Here is a 25,598-nt window from a genome sequence, read left to right on the forward strand (position 1 = left end):
TGCTGCTCTGGGGTGGGAGGGGTGTCTCTCTCAGAGGTGAGGTCGGAGGACCACCAAAGCGGGTGGTGCTGGAGCTGTTTTTAATAACGGGGTGAGTCGTTAGCTATTAAAGAAGAAAAGAATATTCTAGAAAGAAGGAAAAACATGAAGGTGTTGGTGGTCACGGCACTACCAGGGCAAAATGTCAGCACTAGTATTTTGGTACTTATTTAAAAAATAATAGGATCTAGGAATTGATGCTGGTACTTTATTTTTTAAGTGTTAAGAATTTCTAAAAAATCAGTAAAATCAAATGGTTGGTGTGTTTCAAATAGAAAAACAATTTTTAAATACACAGTAAAAATAGAAATGTTATTTATTTTAGTTTCTTATCAGTAATCAGTTTAAGGTAGAAATTCCTATATAAAACTTACGATTTTGTTAAATATACTTATAAAGTTAATTATATTCTATTTATTTTTATTAAAAATTTTTTATTGAAGTGTAGTTGATTTACAATATTATATTCGTTTCAGGTGTACAACATAGTGATTTAATATTTTTATAGATATACTCCATTTAAAGTTTTTAAAAATGGTTATATTTCCCTGTGCTGTACAATATATCTTTGTTGCTTATCTATTTTATACATAATAGTTTGCATCTCTTAATCCCATACCCTTATCTATAAGTGTTAAATACCCATTATCACTTTAATAAAAGTGATTAGATGGAAAGAGTAAAAGCATTATTCAAAAATGTAAACTAAATACTACATGAAAATGAAAATCTTTTAGATCTTTTATAAGGTATAGTCTTTAAAATATGGGGCTTCCATGATTTCATTTAGTTGTTAATGTATTTTTGTGCACAATTTTCTGTAGAAGTTTGTTTTGTTTTTACACCACGTAAATTGGGAGAAAAAATAATTATAAGCTAGTTTCAAATATTTTTCTTTGGTTCATTAATTTTTAAATAATCCCTCTTATTTGATAACTTAGAGGAGTTCTTTTTTCAGTTGTTTAAGAATGTGCAGTCTACTGATAGCAAGTTCTAGTTTTTTTGTTTCAAAGTTAGGATTTCTGGTTTGTCTCTGTCTTGACTTTATCATGTATATAGAGGTTCTGATGCAGTTACTCATATAAAAAGAAATTCTGTTATGTCATAATCCATTTGTTTAGAAGGTATTTGAAATAAAATAAAAATTATTCTTGGAATAGAAGTGTTAAAATATAGTGCATTGTAGACTATGCATTAGTTTTTCCTTTCACATAATTATTCTCAAAACATATTTCAGATTTTAGATTTTTAAAAAACTAGGTGATAGTAGTTGACCAACCTGAAATATTGGCATAGAGAAATTTTAAAATGTCACAGAACATCAGCACCTGAAATTGCATTCACTAAAGGTATGCCACTGTAGGAAAGGCTTGGGGAAATGAGATGTGTGTGGCTGGAGAATGTATATAGTAGGAGCCGGCTAGCAAGGGCCAGGTAACAAAGGGCCCGGGACACGAAGGAGTTTGGGTGGTATCCTCAAAGATTATGAGTCAATGTGAGATTTTAAGACATCAGATTTTGTTTTCAGGAAGAACATTCCAGTTGTAGATTGGAGGATGTTTTAAGAAGGTCAGATCAATTAAGAGGCTCAGAGTTGTGATCTCTGCAAGAAATGACAACCGCTGGGCTGGACCAAGACAGGCAAAATGGGTCTGGTGAGGAAGGGATGGACCTAGGTGAGTGGTCCTCAGGGTGTGGCCCCAGATGAGCAGCGTCAGCATCCCTTGGGAACTTGATAGAAATGCACATTCTGTTCTTCACCCACATCTACTGGATCAGGACCCATGAGACAGTCCAGCAGCTGGCATTTAACCAGCCCTACAGTGATTCTGATACACATTGAATTCTGAGAACTTCTGCTCTCAGGATTAAAAGGTAGAATCAGTAGGACTTAGTGCTTCAGTGGGAGTGGCGAGTCGGTGATAGGAATCCCGATGGGACCCCTGGTCTTCTGGCTTGTTTTCAGGATGGGTGAGGGTACCCATCATTGGGACAGAAAACATAGGATGTGGTAGGTTTGTATAAAAACAGTGATGGGTTTGGTTTTGACATGTTGAGTTTGGGTGCTTATGAGAAACCCGGGTAGATTTGTCCTGGAGGCTATTGGGAAAACAGGTGTGTACATCAGCAGACCTGTTTGGGCTGGGAGCAGAGGGTTTAGAGCTGTCATGTGTAAGTGGTGGGTGAGGTAGATCAGTGTAGGGGTCTCCGAGCTCACCCCAGCATAGGGTCCAGAGAGAAAAGAGCAGAGGACGACGAGGCTTGGGAGGAAAAAGGAAGAGGATTCTGTGAAGGAAGTGACAGCTAGTTCTGAAAGATAGAGCTGCTGCTGAATTCAGGAGAGGAAGGGGTTTAAGCAGGAGTGAGCTTCAGCATCCAGCACTGTCCAGACCGAGGGGAATGAAGGTACAGAGCCAGAGGTGATGGTGTTAGTGCAAAGCCTATTATCTGCTCTACCTTCACCCAAGGTCATCCTTTAAAGAACCTACCCAGGGCCTCAAGAAGTAGCTGACAGGACTCAACATCCTGGATTGTTTTTTTCCTTTTTTAAATGTCCAATTCAATGGTCCTGGATTCTTTTTTATGTAATCATTTTCCTGGTATTATGTTTTCTTGATCTGGAGCCTGTGACAGAAAAGGTAACATTCTAATGAGTGGTTTGGAGCTGCATGAGGAAGGGCCACTGGCTTCCTGGCCTGAGGTGGAGGGACCTCACTGTCCTGTCCTCCCCCTCTGCTCAGCCCATTTCACATCTCAGGGTAACTTACACCGTCCCCACTTTGTGTTACCAAATTCTGTATCAGGACACTTGGGGCCATGAGTCCCCCAGACAGAAGCTCTAAAGGGCGTTGAACAGGAAATGTGACGGTTTCGCAGAGGAGGGCGGGCTGTTTCTGGCCTCCCTGCCGTCTCTAGTGTCAGCTTTGCCGCCAGGCTGGCTTCCCCGTGGCAAGCTGCCTGTATCTTGTCGGACAGTGTGTCCAGATGCAGCAGTGAGAAGAAAGCCTGTCCTTTGTGTCTCTTGGGAGCAAGGAATCCTTCCCCAGGAGCTTCCCCTCACGTCTCAGTGGTCAGAACAGGGTCACTTGCCCATTCCTAACCCAGCTGCTAGCAGGAGGGTAGCTTAAAATAATCAGGATTTGCTTTCCTGGAGTCTGGAATGAGGTCTGCTTCCTTTGATATACATGATGGTGTGGAAGAGAATTAATACCCCAAAAGTGGGAACTCGTTTGAAAAGGAAGGAGAGGGGCAGGCAACTGCCAGGGCCTGATTGTCCAGTGTACACATCGATGTCGTCCAGGAAACGACTGCAGCATTTCTTAGACTGGTAGACATACTCGGGACTGCACATTATTTTATGTAGTTCTCCCGACAAACCTGGAGGAGCGGATGATGAAGCAGCCTTTAGAGTGATTGATCAGTAGCACATAGAATAGTGCTCGGGTTAAAACAAGTGTGATCTCCAAACCCGTGGTATTTCCAGCACCACCATGTCAACGGAACTAGAACTCTTCAAAAAGCCCACATTTGTCAAAAACAAAGCATCAAAGGCTTTCTGATGTTCTCAGCCATGGCATTCTTCAAACCAAATTTTACTGCCAGTTAAAGTGTAGCTACTGTAATTAGGACTTGGGGTGGCAACTAGAATTCTTTCTTAAGCTCTCCCCCTGGGAAGCCCCCAGGCTAAGGCTCTAAGGCTTCTGGGAACAGACCAGAGACACCGCAGCCACATGCAGCCCAGGCGGCCCTGGACAACTTGGAATTAGAGAAGCTCAGGCGCCTCTGGATCACGTTCATCTCAAAGGGGGTTCTGAAGATTACACGCTTGTTTTGTAATTAGTGCTTTTGGCTCTCTGCCCAGAGAAATGAGGAACCAGCCCTGGACAGATAACCATCCAAGTTCATGGTGATGGTGTCCATCAGAAGGGGGCCCTTGGGTAGCACCTGGGACTTGCAAGACCCTAAGATTCTGCTGATTGCACTCAATCCCTGCAAGGCCATCACTCTTTAAGGCTGCTTTCGTTTCTGTTTGTTTATAATAGTCATCAAGCAGTCCTCCCAGAACGAGCTCGTGTCACAGGCCACCCCAGGGGTTGTAAGAGAAGCACAGAGCTCCACAGTCTGCCTTCCACCTCGTCTGTCATGTGAGCCCCACAAGTGGTCTGTCATTCCAACTGCCTCCTCCTCTTCTGAACTTGTCACTTGCTTCCCTCTGTCTTTGCCTGTATCGTTCCCCCTATTTAGAACCCTCCCTGCCTATTTCTATTTATTTAAATCACAACCATACTTCAACTCAAGCCCCATTACATCTAAAATACTCCTCAAGTGTCCAGGCCTTTTAGTGATTTCTTCCCCTCCTGAGCTTAACGTGGTAATATTACTGTGTTCACGCCCCATGTGGCGTTTATATCTGCTAATGTGTGGTATGAAGTTTTTGCTTCGCTTTGTTTTGCTATGTCTCCCCTTTTTTTTGATCAGGCTGTAAGCACCTACAGGATAAGAACCAGGTCTTCACTTAGCATCTCTAGTGTCTAGAGAGAGAGAGAGAGAAAGAAGCAATTCAGAAAGCACTTTCAAACACAGCATTGATCCTCACCTTTGTGAAAAGGACAATGCAGGTGTTGTTATCCCCACTTTAAAGATGGAATGTCGGTCCTTATAGCTTAAGTGACTCTCGCAAGGTGACAGGGCCAGCGAAGGGTAGAGTGCGAGCTTGGCACCCAGGTGGTCCGAGTCCTGTGCTCCTGCCACTGTTTGAGGTACTATTCAGCAAACTCCGCATTTATAGGACATGTAATAAAGGTTACAGGGGCTCAGAGGCGGACGATTTCACACATTTGAGTAGCTAATGAAGGCTCCCTGGAGCAGGTAGATATCGAGCTGGCTCTTGAAAGGTAGATTGGATGTAGAGAGGATGGCCAAGGACTGGCAGATAGGTTGACCATGGACGTCGTGCTTGGCCTGTGGGGACACAGGGAAGCGGTGGGGGGAAAGGTGGAGGAGGCAGCCTGGAGCAAGGCCCTGGATGGCCCTTGTGAGGGCTGTGATTTAGTCGAACAGGCTGCTACGTGATCCTGAGGGTCTGGCTGGCATAATCAGTGAAGCTCTCTTCCTGTGCCCACCGGGGGTAGAACAGGGCCACAGGCTTCCTCTTGCAAGGTGACTCCTCAACCAAGGAAGCAGCGATGCTGCCTTGAAGCAAGCGAGGAGCAGCGTTGCCAGGTAAAACGGGCTGCTGCTGAGGACGAGGGAGGGTCCCTGGGGGGAGAGCTGGGAGGCTTGTGAGCCTCCAGATTTCCCCTATATCTTTTTTTTTTATTGGGGTATAGTTGATCTACAATGTTGTGTTAGTTTCAGGTGTACAGCATAGTAAATCTTTATACATATACATATATCCACTCATTTTTAGGTTCTTTTCCCATATAGGTCATTATAGAGTATTGAATAGAGTTCCCTGTGCTGTACAGTAGGTCCTTATTAGTTATCTATTTTATATATAGTATTGTGTATATGTCAATCCCCATCTCCCAATTTATCTCCCCTCCATCCCCCACCCCATTTCTTTTTTTTTTTTTTTTTTGTGGTACGCGGGCCTCTCACTGTTGTGGCCTCTCCCGTTGCGGAGCACAGGCTCCGGACGCGCAGGCTCAGCGGCCATGGCCCACAGGCCCAGCCGCTCCGCGGCATGTGGGATCCTCCCAGACTGGGGCACGAACCCACGTCCCCTGCAACGGCAGGCGGACTCTCAACCACTGCGCCACCAGGGAAGCCCCCCCACCCCATTTCTTAATTCCAATCCTGGGGCCTCGTCCTCATCCAATCAGTGCTCTGTCTTCCAGCCCTCAGGTCTCTTAAACCTGCCGTGGCTGTAAATTCAGCTAACATGATTCAACACTGTGAAGACTTGAGCTCTTAAGTTGGGTTTCCTCTTGACCTTGCATCTCGAAGGCATGCGATTCAGTGGTTACAGAATCTCTAGGTTTTAGACTGTGGCTTGAAACTTGAATAGAGATTTTAGGGATTTGAACTCGTGTTCTCTTATCTAAATTATTCAGTGCCATGAATAGTAGCCACCCGGCTATGGCCTTGGATTTTTCCACCCACAATATTTTAGGCCAGCTGTGGTGCAGCCTCCTGGAGCTGGGCCTTCAGCAGGCCTGCCATTCCAGGCCACTCCTGGGGAACTAGTTCACTGCCTGCCCTGGGCCGCTGGAGTCCCATCTCAGGCTGCTAGCCGAGCTTACGCTGTTTTCTGCCCTCTCTAAGGCAGATAACCATTCAAAACTATTCCTTCTTTCCCTACTTCTCTGTAATTTGCAATACCTGTTACTAGTACCAAATTCCATACTGGTGCGACCTTTCCAGTGACAAGTAATGAAAACTGAATCTGTAACAAGGAAAGAGAAGATGTATTGGAAGAGTGTTGGGGGCTCGTAGAATCACCGGATGTTGGAGGATTAGGCTTGGGAAACAGGAACCACAGCAGTCTGGAGAGCTAGGAAACAGGCAGCCTGACAACGTTGGATGCCCCTGAAGCCTTGCTGGGCGCTGCTCCATCAGTTCTGTTGTGTTCCTTCATCCCATAGTCAACGCTTCTCACCAGGTGAGGGCATCTGATGGGCCTCATGTGGCTCTGGGGCCCACACCTGGTGGGAGTTGGTGGAGGGGATATTGGCCTTTCTGCGTTGTGGGAGGGAGGTTGCCCCACACGGTGGCGGGTCCCCAAATTGGAGAAGAGGGAGTGTTACGTCCCAGATAGCTCAAGACCACAAAAGTAGCATGGGTGGATTTTTAGACAGGCCCTTAGGGGAGAACAGTGTGAACCACAATTCCCTCATAAGTGTAGCGCCATATATTTATAAATTCTGTGAAAACAGTCACACGTTGAATTCCTCATAGGTTCCCACAGTGTGAGGTGTTGGGGATGCTCTGATCTGAATCAGGCTGCTCTTGCCTTCAAGGAGCACAGTCTTACAGGAAAACAAGCAAACTCAAGAGTCTTATGGGAAAACAAGCAAACTCAAGATTCTCGGCTACGTTCTCAAAATTCTGAGGCCAGAATTGAAGAAAGTGGATTGGGCAATTAGGAGCACGGAGAAACCCTTAAATGTGCCTTTTTGGTCCCTGTTCTCCTACTTCCTAATGTCTAGAGAGGGTTTAAAAAGATGAAAGTCAAAGTCTTATTTATTGATCAAGGAAAATCAAGTTAAGATAAAAAAAGATGATGGGCAATCAGTTTTCTTCATGACAAATGTGGTGGAGCACAGGAAATGAGAGAGGAGGGGAAAATGTGAATTATGTAGGTTTGTAGCCAGCTGGTGACATCATCTGGGCTAAAGACCTAACAGCTGTAGAACCTGCAAATCCCTTTGGGTCCTATGTACCTTGTCCACTAAAAAGTAAAAATAAAAAGATCGACTCTTCTCAGTGCCTGGCAGATACTGACCCCCGATCATTCTCTTCACTCATTTGTCCAACATTTCCTGGATTTATGGAGTGCCAAGAATCGAAAGATAAATGCCACTTCTCTGGTGCCCCTGGGAAGTACTCTGGTATAATCTCCAAAGATGGTTTCCCTTGATTCCTTTCCTCGTTTTTTGTCATCCCCCTCCCCTTGGGGCTGGGTGGCCTGGCGCCTTGCTTTGACCAATAAAATGCAACAGATGTGCCCATCAAGTGTGCCAGCTCCTACCTTTGAGGTGCCTGGTGGCTCTTCTTTCAGCCACCTGTAAGCGGTCTGGCTGTCCCGAGGCCACCATGCTGTGAGGAAGCCCAGGCTAGCCACGTGGAGAGTTTACACAGGGGAGCACTGGGGCCCCAGGCAGTGAGTGAGGCCTTCTTAGACCTTCACCTCAGCCCAGCCACTAACTGAATGCAGCCGAGTTGATGACACAGAGCAGAACTGCCTGGCTGAGCCCAGTCAGCCCCCAGAGACAGTAACAGTGGTGGTGCAGAGCTGCCGTTGGGGTGGCCTGTGATGCGGTGACAGGTAACTGGAGGAGGTAACCGCACACCAGGTCTTTCTGCAGGACCCTCCCAGGTTGGCTGGATTGGGGCTTCCGGGTAGGAGAGGGGAAGTGGTAGTTTTTGGAGAACTCTCGCAGGCAGCCTACAGGTGGGGGCAGGTGGGAGGGAGTAGGAAGGGGGTCCTGATGCCACATAAGAGGTGCATCTGAGACCCCCGCATACCGTTTATCTGCCCTTCCAGCGTACGTTGTTACGGTTTCCATGTCTATTCCTCACTTCCAGGTCACCTTGTGTCCTCCCAGGCCAAGCCCTCTGGGCGTCAGTCACTATTTGTGTGTAAAAATAGGGGCCAGATGTAGACCTTGAAGCAATGCTTGGAGCTGTCAAAGAAGGCTAGGGAGATGGGTGCAAAAAGACAAGTGGCTGAGTGCCTCCCAGATCACTTCCTTTGTAGCTTTGCCTGAGAACCTGCTACCCTGTCTCAGAAAATTTGGCCTTACTGTGATTAGGAATCTTTTAGTGTATTGATCTAGCATCTGTTAATGACCTTCAGGGCACTGCATCAGTCTCTGAGAATTCAAAGATGAAAGCACAGTTCTTTTCAAGATGTTCATCACTGCTTGATGGATAAATTCTGAGGCCATGGTATGTTCTGGCATCGTACAGGTTACTTAAACATTTCCCTAGAAGGACTACACCACCTGGTAAGAGAATTCATTTTACCCCTTTAGACTTAAAAAAAAAAAAGGAAGAAAGAAAAAAGGTCCTGATTGATTGATTGATCTGTCCCCACCCAACCCCTCTTGGTCCTTTTAGACCTCAGCTCCACCCAGCCCTGCTTCTATGTCTAGATCTAATTTTTGTCATATAATTTACCCAGCTTGAACTTGGTTGGTGCCTGGTAGATCGCAGACTTCCGTGCTGGACCTGAACCGGGTGATTCTGCATCTCCAAAACAGCACCCCGCTGCCCCTCAGAGGTCATCATGTCACTCACTCTTCCAAAGATGATGGTGATTTTGAACCATAAATCCTTGAACTATCCCTGTGACTCAGCCCTCTTCCATCCCATAGAAACCTTTCAGATTCCTGGCTCCACTGAACATCTGCTCTTTTCTTTTTCCTGTCTAATTAGTTTTAAAATAACAAGGGTCATACACTTAAAGATTCTTGTAAGAACAAACTGGATCCAGTTAATGGTAAACTCTAGAAACTTAGGGGCAAGCAGCTGAAGAGAGAAGCAAAAAGTTTAGGTAATCAGGCAGGTTCAGGATAATCAAGTACTTAAGGCCAATAGTGAATAGAATGGCCCAGCTCATGTGTCAGCAATGAGTTTTCCTACTTGTTGAAACAGGTATTTGCAGATAGTGAAAATGGTGTGGCTCTGAAATCCCCAAAGCAGCCATTTAAAATTCCTCCCCTTCCTTCCTTCACTTTTTAAAAAAAATAAATTTATTTATTTATTTTTGGCTGCATTGGGTCTTCGTTGCTGTGCGCGGGCTTTCTCTAGTTGTGGCGAGCGGGGGCTACTCTTCGTTACGGTGCGCAGGCTTCTCATCGCGGTGGCTTCTCTTGTGGAGCACGGGCTCTAGGTGCGCAGGCTTCAGTAGTTGTGGCTTGCGAGCTCTAGAGCGCAGGCTCAATAGTCAGGCTTAGTTGCACCGCGGCATGTGGGATCTTCCCAGACCAGGGCTCGAGCCCGTGTCCCCTGCATTGGGAAGCAGATTCTAAACCACTGTGCTACCAGGGAAGTCCCCCTTCCTTTACTTTTTTTTTTTTTTGCGGTACGCGGGCCTCTCACTGTTGTGGCCTCTCCTGTTGCGGAGCACAGGCTCCGGACGCGCAGGCTCAGCGGCCATGGCTCACGGGCCCAGCCGCTCCACGGCATGTGGGATCTTCCCGGACTGGGGCACGAATCCGTGTCCCCTGCATCGGCAGGCGGACTCTCAACCACTGCGCCACCAGGGAAGCCCTACTTTTGATGAAGCCATCTAAATTCATGACATGAAGAAGTTTATAAGAAATGGTACTTTGAGAGCCACGGCAGCTTGTGAATTTGTTGCTGTGCCTATGCCCCACCTCCTGTATGCTTGTGCTGTGTGATGGGGCAGCTGACACCTGGTTTATAGACCTACCCCTGCACCTGCCTTGTTCAGACTCTGTTCAGACTCTGGCATTAATGGAGCCGCATGGCCTTGGGCAAGTCACTTCTCTAGGCCTCAGTTTTCCCATCTGTAAAAAGAGGAGGTGGGACCAGGCCCATGATTTTATAAACAAGTTATAAGCATCAAAGCATGAAAGAAAAGAACACTGTAGAGAAAGAGACAGTGTGTGCACCAGGCATGCCTGGGCCACAACCTGCCACCCGTTGCTTCTGACGTGGAAATGCTATTAAAAATTCTCCAATACTGTGATCTGACTCGGATTCAGACAAGACTTTTTTTTCTCCTTTGCGAAAGAAAAGCTGAACTCAGCCATTTGGGACTCTGCATTCCTGATCTCCTTTTTTTATTTGTGGTACATTTCTCGTGATTCTTTCAGTGCATTTTTTTTTTGTATTGAAAATAGACATTTTATTTTGTTTATACAAGACACAATTTCAAAATACAAATCTTATGTAGCTATAAAAGACAAGGATATAAATATAAATGCACATCTATAGAAAATGTCACCAAGTTCAGTTTTCTTTCTGAACGTTTAAATCAAGAGGATTCACTGGGCACAATCTCTCTGTTCCCTTTCAATGTGTGCAGAGCACCTAGCTGAGAGAGAGGTTTTAGGAGCTGAAATGCTGGTGTCATCCTCGTAAACATCTCCCAAGCCAGGAGGAGCCTCGTAATTCACTTGGAGCTTTGAGCGTATTTCTTTTCTTTGTAAACTGCAGGTCCGGGTGAGGAATGGGAGAGAGAGTCGAGTGGATAAGCTGTCCTGAATAAATGTCATGATGAAATAAAAGCCCTGATAGGAACACCTGAGACCTTCATTCTCTCCTGGGAAAGTGTCGACCGCTGGGACTTTGGGGACTGGGCCCTGTGCCCCAGGGCAGGGAGCGAGTGTCCGTCCTGAACCCAGAGAACCCACTCATACGGGCGGTGCCTGAGCTGGCCAGTTGGTAAAATGGTACCAGGATGTTTTCTCACCCTGGCGGGCTTTTCCCCGAGGCCGCCGCCCCAAGGCTTCTCTAGGTCCTCTTTGGCTGGAGCAGAGCTGGGCCTTCACTGTGGCCTTTGCTGTCCTTGGCGTCCCCTGGAGCCTCCTAGGTCGTGTGGTTCGTTTTCTGTGCCCTCCCCTCTGGCGTCGGTTCCCCCAGTCCTTGGCACGACCTCCATGCTTTCCATTTCAACACTGGGTATCTGGTAAGCTTGCCTGTAAAGCAGGTAATTCACAGGTTTTGAAAAGAGGAGAGATTAGGTCAAAAGATAGTTCATTCTAGGTGTTCAGATATAGAGCACCTAGATTGCCTCCACTCACAGGTGGTATTTAAATCTTATTTTGGTATTTTAAGCCCTTTGTCCACCAAGGTTTACCAATGCTCTTGGAGTGGCCTCCCACACCTTGCCAGTCCTCCCTCTGCTAAAGGTGGTGGTTCAAATGCCAGGCACCGTGGAAGGAGTGAGTCACCAGGAGCCCGGCTAAGCCAGGTGTGACAGTCTTAATAAAAATGGTGTAATGGTTACAAAGCTTTTAAAACAGCTCCTGACATTTACTTAGTAAGTGTTAAATAAATAAACAAATGTTGGACTTCCCTGGTGGCGCAGTGGTTAAGAATCTGCCTGCCAGTGCAGGGGACACGGGTTCGAGCACTGGTCCAGGAAGCTCCCACATGCCGCGGAGCAACTAAGCCGTGCGCCACAAATACTGAGCCTGCACTCTAGAGCCCATGAGTCACAACTACTGAAGCCCGCGTACCGCAACTACTGAAACCCACATGCCTAGAGCCTGTGCTTCGCAACAAGAGAAGCCACTGTAATGAGAAGCCCGTGCTCTGCAACAAAGAGTAGCCCCTGCTCACCTCAACTAGAGAAAGCCCGTGCACAGTAATGAAGACCCAACACAGCCAGATATAAAGAAATAGATTAGTTAGGGCTTCCCTGGTGGCGCAGTGGTTGAGAGTCTGCCTGCTGATGCAGGGGACACGGGTTCGTGCCCCGGTCCGGGAAGATCCCACATGCCGCGGCTGGGCCCGTGAGCCATGGCCTGCAGAGCCTGCGCGTCCGGAGCCTGTGCTCCGCAACGGGAGAGGCCACAACAGTGAGAGGCCCGCGTACAGCAAAAAAATAAAGAAAAAGATTAGTTAATTTAAAAAAAAAACAAAGAAAAAACCAAATATTAATCAGTCCTTGAGAAGCCAAGAGTAGGGGATGCAGAGCATCTTAATTCCACAGTTCCCTGTCTGTCGTTGGACATGTGTTTTAGGCCCTGAGTATGTGGGTCTGTGGATTATACAGTCTACCTCCTGAGGATAAGCAACTTTTAGGACATTTTAGAGTAAGCACTTTGAGTTCCTTGGAGTGAGGGCTAAACTGTAAATTAGGACTCTAGGCCAATTTACCAAAAACAATTTTCTAAAAGCCAATTTGTTGAATGACAAATCTACCTAATAACTTATTTGCAAATTATCAGTTTATGGCAAGAATCGACTCACCAGATGCCCAAGTAGTCACACCTATCAGGTTTACCAATTCTTCTTATAGATATATTTATGATTTTCCATAATATATTGAGGGAATATTGATGTTTTCCTTTTATGAGCATATTTATTGGCCATATATATCAAATTTACAAATCCCTTTTCAAAATATATTTTAATGTATTCTTAAAAAAGATCGTGTATATATTCTTTTCTAATATAGTCAATGAATATATTCATTATTGGGACTTCCCCAGTGGTCCAGTGGTTAAGATTCTGCCTTCCAATGCAGGAGGCGTGGGTTTGATCCCTGGTCGGGGAGCTAAGATCCCACATTGCTGTGGGGTGCACCCAAAGACTAAAATAAATAAGTAATGGAAGGAAATTAAAAAACATATATATTCATTATAATCTCCTAAGAATGTAATTCCAAGTACAACATTTTATGTGGAAATTATTTAGTTGTAATGGTATTCTTAAAATCCTTTTAAAAGCCATTTTTTGTTTTGCTAATATTTTAGCACTTGGGGGGATTTTTTGATGAATTTTTAGGTAAAATATCAACCTTACTTTGATTTCTAAACTGTGAGGTTGTGGCATTTCTTTTGCTTGGGGTGGTATTAACAGCTTTTGAAGATTTGTGTGAAGTTTTTGATGGCTGTTTTTCATTTTGGCTTTACAGTAGCATTTCATGGAATGTTCATTTTGTCAAAGTCAGGCTCGAAGGGTGATATAGTCTTTGTATTGAGATAATATTTAGAAAAAATATTTTATAACTAGTGACCAAAAGTTTAGTTTCAACACACCTGATATGTCTGGAACAGCCATATCACTATGGAATTCTAAAATACTGGCTACTAACTGATGGAAGTACAAAATCAAGGCTAATATGCCACTTGAGGCTTTTACGAAGGAATAGTAAAAAAAGATTAGAAAAATAATAAAAACTGAAATTTCAGCAAGTGGCAGAAACAATCTTGCCACTACTACTGAAATATAGAATTTCAAGTGTTAGAAAATCCAAGGCCAACATGAATGAGCCTATTTATGGGGAAGCATATCTGTATTTAACGAGTACATTCAAGAAGAATACATTCGTGACTGTATCATCAGAATTGCAGATCCATCAGATTGGTTATTTGGAACCTTCTTTCCTTCTGAATCGGCTTTCAGTGAATTGGCCCCGTGTCATCTGTTGGCTTCTGGCTGCCTGGTTCTGACCAGTGGCCTGCAGGCTGCTTTGGAAAGTGAAGGGCGCAGTCCTGACTCAGTGACCGCTCAGCCCCGACACTCCTTTTGGGAAACACAGACAGGGTGCATGGAAGTGCCTGTGTCTACAGCCAGGAAAGGGGGTCTTCCTTGGACAGGGCAGGCCCGGGGTCATCCAGATGCAGCCCTTTTCTTGGGGGAGGAAGCATCTTGTGCGGTGTGAGTCTTCTGTCTACTCACCTTGACCGTATGTAACGTACGTAACGTACCAGAAGACATACCACGCACACTCCACAGAGCACGGCGACTGACGTGGAGATGGCCGCTAGAAAGAGAGCAGAATTGAGTTGGCATTGAGCTCGAAGGCCCGGCAGCAGATTTGTTTCTGAGACTGAAAATTCTTTACAGTTTACATTCCTGCAGCGAGATCCAGATGCCTTCCTAGCCAGCTCACCGTTACTAACAGTTCCCTGAGGTCCAGCTGTTCAGCCTATTCTACGTCTGGGCACAAAGGACACTCCTTTCCCACCAACACTGCCAGTTCAAACCGTCCCCATTCGCATTATCTTTATCCTCGTCCTTCCCGATCAGTGTGGCATGGGTGACTGGGCAGGGACAGGAGTGAGGCCGGAGGAGAAAGTAAGGGCCTCAGCAATCAGAAGCTGGGCGTGAGCATCAGGGCGAGGGCACCAGCACCCCAGGAGGAGAAGAAGCTGCTGCTAAACCCGAAGGTGGGTAAATAGGTCAGGGATCCTCCTCAGTTGTCTCCGCCACAATGTCCCCCTTTTATCCACCTTCACAGAATCCTGATTTAGAAACAACAGAAGGCAGTGCCATTTTTCTTCCAATTTCATCTTTACTATGTTTTTTTATTTGCAACTTTTTACGGTGGTGTTAAGAAGGGTGTCATGAGGCAGGTGTTACAGATTCGAAGAGAATAAGGTAACAGCTTAGGAAAAGGGAAACACATGTTTCGTTGGAGTTGAAAGGACCAGCATTGGGAGGGGGACTTGAGGGTGGAGGACCCCAGGCACGATGGCTTGAGATTGTTAGGGAGGGTGGGATCTTCACATGGAAGCGAGAGGGCTGAGCCTGAGGGCAAGCTGAACAGAACTATCTTTAAAACATTTGTATCAATCGTAAGCGCCAAGCAGATTTGGCCAGTTTGCCTTACTATTGTGAAATCTCCCTGCAAAAAAATCGCCTGTGTGCCCTGTGTGTAAGATGACAGCCCCGACCGTCTGGGGACCCAGGAATCTCACTGTGGACCAGGAGGCACATTCATCTCCTGAATTGTTGAGCTTTTCAGACCTGCACCTATACGGACAGCACACAGCCGTGCGTACAAGGATGAATCACCCATGACGTGGCCTTAAAAATAGAACTTTCCTGAAAAACAGCTAAATATGAGGGGAAATACCCAGATTCTCTGCAGGATAGAAGAGGAGGTGGGTGAAGTTTTTCTCAAGGGCAGTTAGCACGTGTAACAGAAGCTTTGGAGAAGCCCGTTTCCTTTGACTCTCTAAGTCCACTACTAGAAATTTATTCTAAGGAAATAGGAAATACGTATACAGTATTCACTAAAGTATTGTTTAAAATAATTTTTAAAATGTTAATCTAAATCTCTTATCAGTAGAAAATTAAAATGTGGCATACCCACACAATGGAATATTATTCAGCTTTTTAAAACTATGAAATCTACATTTGTTAATGTGGAAAGATGGCTACAATGTCTTAAGTAAAAAAAGATGGTTGACATAAAAACAAAAAAAAAATTTCCAGTAAGCTATGTGTGTATCCATACGCACAGAAAAGTCTTGAAGACTATATACCGAAGTATTAGGTAATACTTCAGGATTGTAGATAACCTTATTTTCTTTTTTAAAAAGTTTTTTTTCCTGATATTTTTGCAATGATATTGTAATCAGAAGAGACACTAAAGTTACAGAAACATAACTAGTTGCACCTAAGTAAATAAAAATAAGCATAGAAAAGTTGTTCCAAAAAAAGTAATGGAAAACATGGGAAATTAGTGGAAGTTGTTTTGAGTTTTTAGACTTAACATTAATCATCATTATGACTTAAAAGACAAAATTTTTTTATGTGACTCCGTTAAACTATTCCTTCATGTTGACTAATCAGGTTGGCATGCATTTACTGTTCATGGAGAGATTTATTGGAAAAGGCAAGCTGATGTTAACTGTAGTTCCACTTTCACAATGCTGCTTTGTGTTTCTTTTCTTGAGAATAAAAACTGCAGACTCCAACTCAAGTGAGAAGAGCGCCCCTGAGCCAATGATATAACACAGCAATTTGAATTCAGCCATTTGAACTTGGCCTCTTCCTCAGTTATTTCCAGGCAAATTTAGTAAAGAAACCAGAATCACCAAAACAATGGATTAATATATCAACTGCTGCGTTCTCCACCCTTTTGTGTTTCCTAGGGGGTACATGGATTGGAGAAAAAGGAAAAGAGATTTGGCGAGACAGAGGAAAGAGGGGAGAAAAGGTGGATGATTGCACAGGAGCCTGGAAGGGCCAGGAGCCCCCACCTTGACTTCAACCTACAGTGATGTTGGGTCTACACTGGGGAAGGCGGCCAAGGTGGCCAGTGGCCACTGTTCAGTGTGGGTGATGAAAGGGTCCTCTGTACCCACAATGAAGTGTCACCTCACGCCGGTCAGAATGGCCATCATCAACAAGTCTACAAATAGCAAGTGCTGGAGAGGGTGCAGGGAGAAGGGAGCCCTCCTACACTATTGGTGGGAACGCAAATTGGTGCAGCCACTGTGGAGAACAGTCTGGCGGTTCCTCAAAAAACTAAAAACAGAACTACCATATGATCCAGCAATCCCACTCCTGCCTATATGTCTGGAAAAAATGAAAATACTAATTTGAAAATATATGTGCAGCCCAATGTTCATAGCAGCACTATTTTCCAAGCCAAGACATGGAAGTAACCCAAGTGTCCATCCACAAATGAATGGATAAAGAGGTGGTATATATATATACAATGGAATATTGCTCAGCCATAAAAAAAAAAAATTAAATTCTACCATTTGCAGCAGTGTGGATGGGCCTAGAGAATATTATGCTTAGTGAAATAAGTCAGACAGAGAAAGAAAATACTGTATGATATCACATATGTGGAATCTAAAAAAATAATACAAATGAATGTATTTGTAAAACAGGAACAGCCTCACAGAGAAAACAAACTTGTGGTTACCAAAAGAGAGAGGGAAGGGGGAGGGGCAGATTAGGGGTAAGGGATTAACAGATACAAAACATTATACGTAAAATAGATAATAAGGATATACTGCACAGCACAGGGAATTATAACCATTATCTTATAATAACGTAAATGGAGTATAATCTGCAAAATTACTGAATCACTATGCTGTACACCTGAAACTAATGTAATATTGTAAGTCAACTATACTTCAATTTTAAATGTGTCCTCTGTGAACATCCAGGGAATCGTCATTTCTTGGCAGTCCGTGCAAACTAGTTAAGCCGCGGGGTAGTGTATTTGATGTGCCGTGTGCCTGCATCTGCTGAAGGTAGTTTTGAAGTGAGAATGTCAATTCCTTATTCCTGGGCAGTGGTTTCTGTTTCTTCCAGTACTGAGCACTCTGCTGGGTTCAGAGTGGGTAATCAATAAATACTTAATTGATCAAATTAAACTGTTAACCTTCCATAAGCTGAAGGACATGTAAAGTGCCATTTGCTTTTTAATGAGAAATCTGCATTTCGTTGCAGCTTAGGACCATATCTGGCACAGGATAGGAACTCAATTTATATTGTTTGAATAGATGAATGACATAATATAGGGGTAGCTCCTGTTAAAGGCTGAGCATATAAACTGCAGCAAATGTATTTCAGCTATGAGAGATGAGAGGTATAACACAGTCTGAAAGATAAACCCTTTACTCCTCGTGCACTAAATGAATATGGCAGCGTAATGAGATGCACCAACTCTGGCTTCTACGCCAGTAGCCTGACAGTGAGAAACTACCGACATTAAGATAAATAGTCAAGTTAGAATTCCATAAACAGGGGGATCATGTAACTTACCTAAACAGAGGCACTTCTGAGAGTGAAAGAGGGAGCTGTTGGTGACCATGCTGGGACAGCAGGCATAAGCCAGGTCCGCCCAGCACCCTGGCAGTGAGATGCCCTGAGCATAAACACCACCAGGACAAAGGAAAATACTTACCAGTCACAGCTCTGGGATTGTACTGATATGCACCTGCAGAGAGGAGATTGCAGCTCAGTTATTGCCATGGTCCTAAAGGCACTAATTTCTCACTAAGCAAGACAAATCCTGGACAATTTGGCTCCCATCTTAAAGCCTTGAGAGAGTCACAGCTAGCAAAACCAGCCTCACTTTAGCACAGAACCAGGGTCATTGATTTGATTGATGCTGGGCCATGCTTAAGAATCAGATACGCTCTTAGAGAAGATGCCGATTACCGAGCGCTCCCCCATCCCACACACTGTGATTCCAGGTCAAGGAAAGCTTCCTCTGGCCTCCCATGTCGGGAGGAGGATCTTATTCTGATTCTTGGCAAAGGCTCTGCCATGTGAATTAATACGGGGAGGCTTGTCACATGTAGGAGACAGGCTTTCTCTCCCCACTGAGCTGAGCCAGGGTGGAGCACAGAGAACCAAGGCTGTGGCAGAGAGCAGGAGGCAGAGGGTTGCTCAGTCATCCTGACTTTGGATTGGATGGTGTGATGCGATTGGCTCGCTCAGGATCTGCAACTCAGAAGCAGCCTGTGGGAGCTGCCCTCTCCTCCAGCACGCAAAGCCAGCACTAACCAGGCGGGTCCTGCGAGGCCGAGGGGGTGTGTTCCGGAGCCTTGGCTGTTGTCTGAGCTGGGACTTGGGAGGGCTCATTATTGACTACCCCTGTGGTCCCTGCAGAAGGAGCTTTGGATGGCATCAGCCTGGAGCCTGGTCCAGTAGCCAGCCTTGTGGCCACTGTGGTGTCTGACCTGGAAGTAAAAGCTGGCTCTGCAGGGAAGTGCAAGACATGGACAACGAAAATATTGAGAACAGTGTCTTTTCTTGGCTTTGGAAGAGAGTATACTAACACCGGCTCTCGTGAGCCTGCCCCGGCCAGCCCGCCCCCAGCAAACTCCTCCACGGCTCTGGGGGAAAACCCCTTGAGTGGTAACATCTTCATCCATCTGGAATGGCCAAGGGGCTTTTGAGGACGCTAGAGGATTTGTGGTTATTTATCATGGGGCACATAAACTAACCATCCCAAAGATCTGAGTAGAACCAGGCACTAGAGAAGTGTTTACTAGGAGACCCAGCTCAGTGGAACTGTACTGGCCAAAAGACATTGGGATGCTGATTTTAGTTTACCTTTTACATGTTTGCACAAAACATTTGAAATCAGGGGAACCTGAGATTTGCCCTGAGGGATGTGTCCTGGCTTGGCCCCCATTTCGGGGAGGGTGGGCCACCTGCCTTATGTTTAGGTCCTTTACCTCCCCATCCCTCGCTAGCCAACGGCTGCCCCAAAGTGTAAAGTGTGGTGGCACAACTCCGCTGTTCTCTTTCTGTGAAAAATGGGTCTTCCACTGTGACAGTACGGTGCTTAGGAGCCCAGCCCTGGAGCAGAGGGTGTGCAAGGGTGGCTGTGAGCCCTGCATCCCGGGCTGTCGGGCCATACAGTCGGGCCACTTCCCCACGCTCTCCCAGCCACGTGGGCAGAGCATGGGTGGGCACCCGTGGCCATGGTGCCTGCCTGGGAGATCAATCTCATGTCTGAGGTTTCACTATGCAGCTGCGTCTGCCAAGTGTTTGGGGCATGAAGGCAAGGCTCTGGGAGGCCACCCAAACCAGGTGTGACTTGGACCAAAGGGATTCTGGGTACTCCAGCCCCTTCCTTCCGTTTGTCATCGGCTAAGTAACTGGGAGGAAACCTTGCTCCCGCCTCTCCATCCTCCCTTCAGCAGTGGTTCTCAGCCTTGGGCACCTAAGTAAGGGTCCCCAGGAGAGCTTCTAGAACCCTAATTCCCAGATGCTCCCCAGACCACCCAGAGTTCCAAGGAGATTTCAACGAGCATCCACCGTTAAGAACCGGCTCTCCAGGGAGGCAGCCCGAGCAGCACGGTCAACCACAGTGGGATGGCTGTGCCTGGAGGGAAGGGAGGAGACGGGGACCAGGAAAAGCCTCACAGTGGGTAATGGGCGACAGAAAACCAGGAGTCAAGAGAGGGCATTAGAGGATACAGCGCACGTTGTCCCAGGATGTTCAGCCTCCAAGAGCTCGGATTTTCTTAACATCAGGACGGTGCTGAGGAAATTGGGGTAGAGTTTACCTAAGACTCGGTGGAAATGCAGAACCCTGGCAGCTTCGTGCAAGCGTCTGTACTAAAGCAATCACAGGTTATTGGGAGACGGCTCTGCGTGGGTCTCTCCCGGTTCTGCACACCTTGCCAGCAGGGCACTGACGGCCCTTTCTTGACACCGTCTTTTCAAGGATGCTTAGATGGCCTTGAAAGGTGGAGACAGTGCCTCCCCCTGGAACACAAGGCAGACATGTTCATGCCAGCAGTGAAACACTCAGGTTCCTGCTCAGGCTTCCCCTCCAGTGACGTAGGCTGCCTGTACGTGCATCTGTTTAGGCCTGCTTAAGGCATGTGGGGATGAGGGACTTGATGAAACCTGCTGACAGTCCTGTTGCCTGTGGTGCCGGGTAGGAAAGTCCTCCATCTCTGACCCAGGAGGGTCAGGTTTTCTGCCAGCGCCCATGAGACCTGGCAAGGCTGACGTGCAACGCATTCAGAACCTCACACCCTCCCCCGTTCTTGAGGCTACGTTTCTCCCACAAAGTGTGATCTGGCCTATTAAGAGTGGATTTTAAACCGTTATTAATTATGTACCTGTGAAGCCTGGCTATCAAGCTACTTTGGTTTAAAAGGGAAAATGAAACTAATGTCAATCCTCATTCTTGACGTGAATAAGAGGTGTTTGCAGTGGAACCCTGGCAGTGGTCCACGAATCTGAGGGTTCTCTGTGGACCGGATGGCATCAGGGGATGAGAGTCCGGAGAGAGTCTGTGACATTCCTACCTTTTCCAGAAGGGTTGGGGCTGTCTGGCTCTGGGGTCACCCCTGTCGGTGCTGCTGTGGAGGGTGGCCTTTGGTGAGTCAGGGAGGGGTCTCCTAGAGAGAGGATAACCACATGGCATTTATGATCCTGAGGGTGGAACCTGGTGTGGCTTCAGAACTGGATGTAAATAAAAAATAAATATATAAATTTAAAGTGGACATGTCTGGCTCCCTAGGCTAGGCCAGAAGCACAAGAGATAAACAAGCATCAGTCTGCAGTTCCCATTGCAAACAGACTGCGCACTATTTTTTTCTAGCCTTTCAGAAAGACTGCATAAGTTAAGTATCACGTGTGTTTTATTTTTGGCTGGGATGATAGCAGCGATGTCAACTCAGCTTTATAACTCTGGCTTTTGCGTGGGAAAATAAATGATTACGCGATGGATTGTTTTTGGCGCAAGAGGTTGGGGAAAATAATGGAGGCAGCTTTTAGTGGTAAAAGGTGGGGGCTTTGGGGATGAGACCTAAAGGTTCCTCCAGTCTTCGGGTTCTAAAAGTCTACGATTCCAGGCCTTGCCCCCTTCTTTCCTCTCCCGCCTGCAACCCGCCCTGTTCAGTTCGCCATCCTCGATTCATTCACCCAGAGGAATTGGAACTTTGAAGAAACAGTCACTCTCCCTACAGTGGAAAGCCCTCATTTTTCCCCCTGGACTATGGTTCCAGTGGGTCCCCGGACTAGGCCGAGGAAGACACCTGTGTTCTCCCAGAAGTTACTGCTCAGACCCGTCCTCACCCAGCTTATCCCTCCAATGGCCCCAGGATGCCGTGGGCGCCATGTTCCCAGCCCAGCTATTCCTCTGCAACAAGCAGAAGGCTCCCTCCTTGCCCGGCCTCTGATGCCTGCATGGTGGCCACGCAGCGGGAGGGGAAGGGGTACAGGGCGATCTCAGCGCTACAGATTCAATACAGATTCAAAAAGCCAGAGGGAGTCTGGTTTTTCAAGGAGTCCCCCAGCTGTGAGTTTGCTGTAGAACAGCCCTGCTTGTCTGCTTTGCCCAGAGAGGAGTGGCGAATTTTCACAAATACTACGTGAGAAAGTATCACGGCTGGACATGCACCACGTGTGCAATAAATGTTTGTTAAATCATCATTCTCTTGGAAGATCACAGATTAACCTTTCCTTTTCTGGAGTATGGGGCTTAGTATTCCTGAAAATAGCACTACTGGCTTCCACTCCAAGATTGTTTGACTTCTGGTGTGGTTATCCAGCTGTGGATGGTTAAAAAAAAAGGGATTCTGGAGATCTTTCCTCACACCCAGTCTTGAGCTCTGGCGGGACCCCAGACATGATAACTGGGCCAAGGGGGTCTCTGCTCTGTGGGTCTCCGCGCTGCTCTCTGGGGAGGAGAACAGGGAGTGATTTCCTTGCAGGCTGTCTCCTAGGGAGGAATCGGGAATGCTCTCTGGGAAACAAGCATGCTGTGAGCACACACCTTTGTCTGTAGCCAAATTCTTGCTTCTATCATCTTAAAGCACTGAGGTAATAATAGTTAATATTTACCAGATTTCTCTTAATCCTCCTACAAGCCACAATGTTGACATCAGGTCCATTTTCTAGATTAGGAACAAAGAGATCCAAGACATTAAGGCCCTCACTCCAGGTCTCACAGATGGTTAAGTGGCAGAGCCAGGACTTGAACCCAGAACTGTGTGACCCCAAAGCCCATGTATTTCCACCTCCCGGAGGTGTGTTTAGAAGCCCATTTGTTTATTTAGTCTCAGTCCTCAACCCAGATGTCAAGGCCACCTCATTCTGCTGCCCACACTGCAGTCTGCTCTCTGCGTGGCCTTGGCAAAAGGGGCAGAGGGACAGTGCACTTACTGATGCACTTGAGATTGGGAGTGGTCCAGTGGGCGATGTTCACAGTCTTGTTAAACACGCATTCGGTCAGGCTGGAGGTCCCGGCTTTACGCTTGAAGCCAGAGTTACAAACATACCGCTCCCTGGAGTTGAGGTTGTAACTCTTGACCCAGATGTCTGCATGTTTCACAGATGTGGGAGTTGGGCACGTGATGCCTGCAGAAGTGCAGATGAGAGGGGAGAGATGAAGAGATTTCAGCTTGCTCCGAGGGAACACGGGTGGTAGTCAATAACTTTATAGTCGGGGTCTGGATTATCGTAGGGGCCCCTGGGGATACACCTCAGATTCCAAGCATGTGGAAGATGTTGAGGAAGGGCCCCCACTGTCTAGAAGCTGTCCAGAATCTTGCCTCAAGTACCAGCCATTCAGCATAGCTAGATACCAGGGGTCATCAGTAGAGACCCCTCTCTCTTGCCCTCCACTCCCATCAGCCTCCAGCTTCAGTATCTCTTAGCCTCTGGATTGCTATCCGTACAAGCCTTTAATCCATTTCCACAAGGCAGCCGGCATCATCTTCAGATGACTTAAAGTTTGATGACTTCACTCTTTCTCGGTTGCCCACTGCTCTTAGAATAAAAACTAAAATCAAGGCTCTGCTGGACCCGGCACTGTCTGCCTCTCCAGCTACCCTTCCCTCTGGCCACACTGGCCTCTGGTTCCCCCATGCCTCTCACCATGCACCTCCCCCGCTCACTCTTGGCTGGCCATCTCCTGCCACCCTTCTTAGCTTAGTTCAACATCGCTTCCTCAGGAAAGCCCTCCCTCAGCCCCACAATCAGAATAGCTTTTGGCATTAACCACGACCCCGCGGAGTAACCACTGGCCATAGATGAAAGGCTACACCGATGAGGACTGGAAGAATATTAGTCATGTGTATATATTATATACTGTTTTAAATATATGAAATACTTCATAATAAAAAAGTGGGGGAGGGGATTTTAAAATACCCTGCCACAGGAAGTCAGAAACCTTGGCTGACCACAGGGCAAGAGAGGGCTAAACCATGCCAAGGGCGGGTATTCAGTGCTTTTGCTGCTAAATGAATGTGAAAAAGGTAGGAGATCCTAGAATTAGGAATTTTCTCCTTTCTCTGGGCAAGTTAGGGCAGCTTAGGGTAAAATTGAAGCCGAGAAGACTTGTGAGGCCATTTGGGAGACTTCTGGACAGGCTTTTGGGAGACAAGACACAAGTCACTCCCAGCAGACTGTGGATGTGACCAAGTGCATGTGGAGTGAAAAATAAGATACGTTTTATCAGAAGAATGTTACCAAAAGAAAGTAAGAGCCAGAACTAGAACAATTAAAGTTTTCTTAATGCCCCCTTCTAATTAGTTGGAAGTTGAAAGATTTGAGCAAGATTTAGACCCTACGATTTTCTTTGTATGAAACTTGATGGCTAAAACCAGTGTCCTGGGGTTTGCCCCATCCTGGACCTTCATTTCATTCCCGAGGCACCTCTCTGTGGACAGATGCTCAGTAGATCAGCAATCAGCTCCGTAGCTTGTCTAGTGCTGTTAGCATGACACCTAGTGAAGTCCTTTGTTCTCATATCTGAGTTTGGGAACAGGCTAGGATCAGACAATGCTAGTCTGAAAATCTGCTGATTTAGCCACCTGAGAGTACTGGGAACAGCCCAACTCCCAAATGGATGAGGTGGGCTCAGTCACCTATCGGGATGAGACAGTGTCCTATCCAGATTAGAGCCTGTGCTACGCCCGGAGGGGGACAGAGTCTGGAAAATGTGACCATCTTCCACAGTTTTGCATGACGTGCTGAGGACGCTGGATTCCAGAACATGAATCTTCATCTGCCTTGGAAAATGTCTCTGTCTTCACCCGTGTGTCCTGGTGGTGCTGAGTTCCTTCTACAGCCTTCGAATAAGCCAGTCTTGTTTGATTTACCCCACCAGAACCTGTGCCTGCTTCCTAGAAATCCGAGCCTTCCTCTGGTCGGGCAGGATCTGGGGTCAGCTTTGACTAGCCACGGGCCCCCCAAATAGCAGCTTTCACCATCCTTCTCACCTGCTCCCTGTGGACTGGGCTGCCTCTGTCCAGGACCCTAGCTTTCTGGACTAGGGACTGCCCCTCTGCCCAGGTCTTGTCCATCTTCTCCTCCAGAGGGCATCCCCTGGGTTTCCACATTCCCCAGCTGCTGGCCTAGGTTTGGATGTCAGAGAATGACTGCCAGAATCACCAGGACACTTATTCACCTGACTCTCAGCGTCACCACCACCTGGACCCCTTATGCCACACCTTGCTGGCCAGGTGGGCCTCTTTAGATATCAAAATCACAAGGAGCCGTCTCCAGGGACTTCCCTGGCGGTCCAGTGGTTAAGACTTCGCCTTCCAATGCAGGGGGTGTGGGTTCGATCCCTGGTCGGGGAGCTAAGATCCCACTTGCCTCGCAGCCAAAAAACCAAAACATAAAACAGAAGCAATGTTGCAACAAATTCAATAAAGACTTTAAAAATGGTCCACATTAAAAAAAAAAAATCTTAAACAACAAAAAAAAAGAAGGAGCCAGATTCAGAGTGTGGTTGGAACAATCCACGGTCAAGTGCCCAGCAGCCTGCAGACAGGCCAGCCCACTGCTGGGGCAGCTGTCAGACCCTCCCCTCCTGCTTCAGGCTCTGTCACTGAGGTGTCAGCATCCTCATGCCGGAGCCCACCTGAGCTCGGTGGGTTAGTCACTCCAGGCTTTACTTTGGTCTCCCTAGTCTCAAGAGGGAAAATGGATTGTTTGCTTTTTGTTCTTAATCCAACCCC

The 25,598-nt window shown here is 46.6% G+C and overlaps 1 protein-coding gene across 1 annotated transcript in view; it reads right to left on the reverse strand.

Moving 5' to 3' along the window:
* Positions 1 to 10,327: 10,327 nt before the first annotated feature.
* Positions 10,328 to 25,598, reverse strand: part of IL15RA (interleukin 15 receptor subunit alpha) — a gene marked incomplete at its 5' end in the record, with an annotated part of 28,825 nt that continues 13,554 nt past the window's right edge. Inside the window, 6 exons of the mRNA XM_082854279.1 lie at positions 10,328 to 11,372; positions 14,086 to 14,170; positions 18,062 to 18,094; positions 18,667 to 18,861; positions 20,934 to 21,026; positions 22,795 to 22,989. Coding sequence (XP_082710405.1) covers positions 11,222 to 11,372; positions 14,086 to 14,170; positions 18,062 to 18,094; positions 18,667 to 18,861; positions 20,934 to 21,026; positions 22,795 to 22,989 — 752 coding nt within the window. The 3' untranslated portion in view covers positions 10,328 to 11,221. The remainder of the gene's footprint in view (positions 11,373 to 14,085; positions 14,171 to 18,061; positions 18,095 to 18,666; positions 18,862 to 20,933; positions 21,027 to 22,794; positions 22,990 to 25,598) is intronic.

This window comes from Leucopleurus acutus (genome assembly GCF_964270905.1).
Source record: "Leucopleurus acutus genome assembly, chromosome: 1".
NCBI lineage: Eukaryota > Metazoa > Chordata > Mammalia > Artiodactyla > Delphinidae > Leucopleurus > Leucopleurus acutus.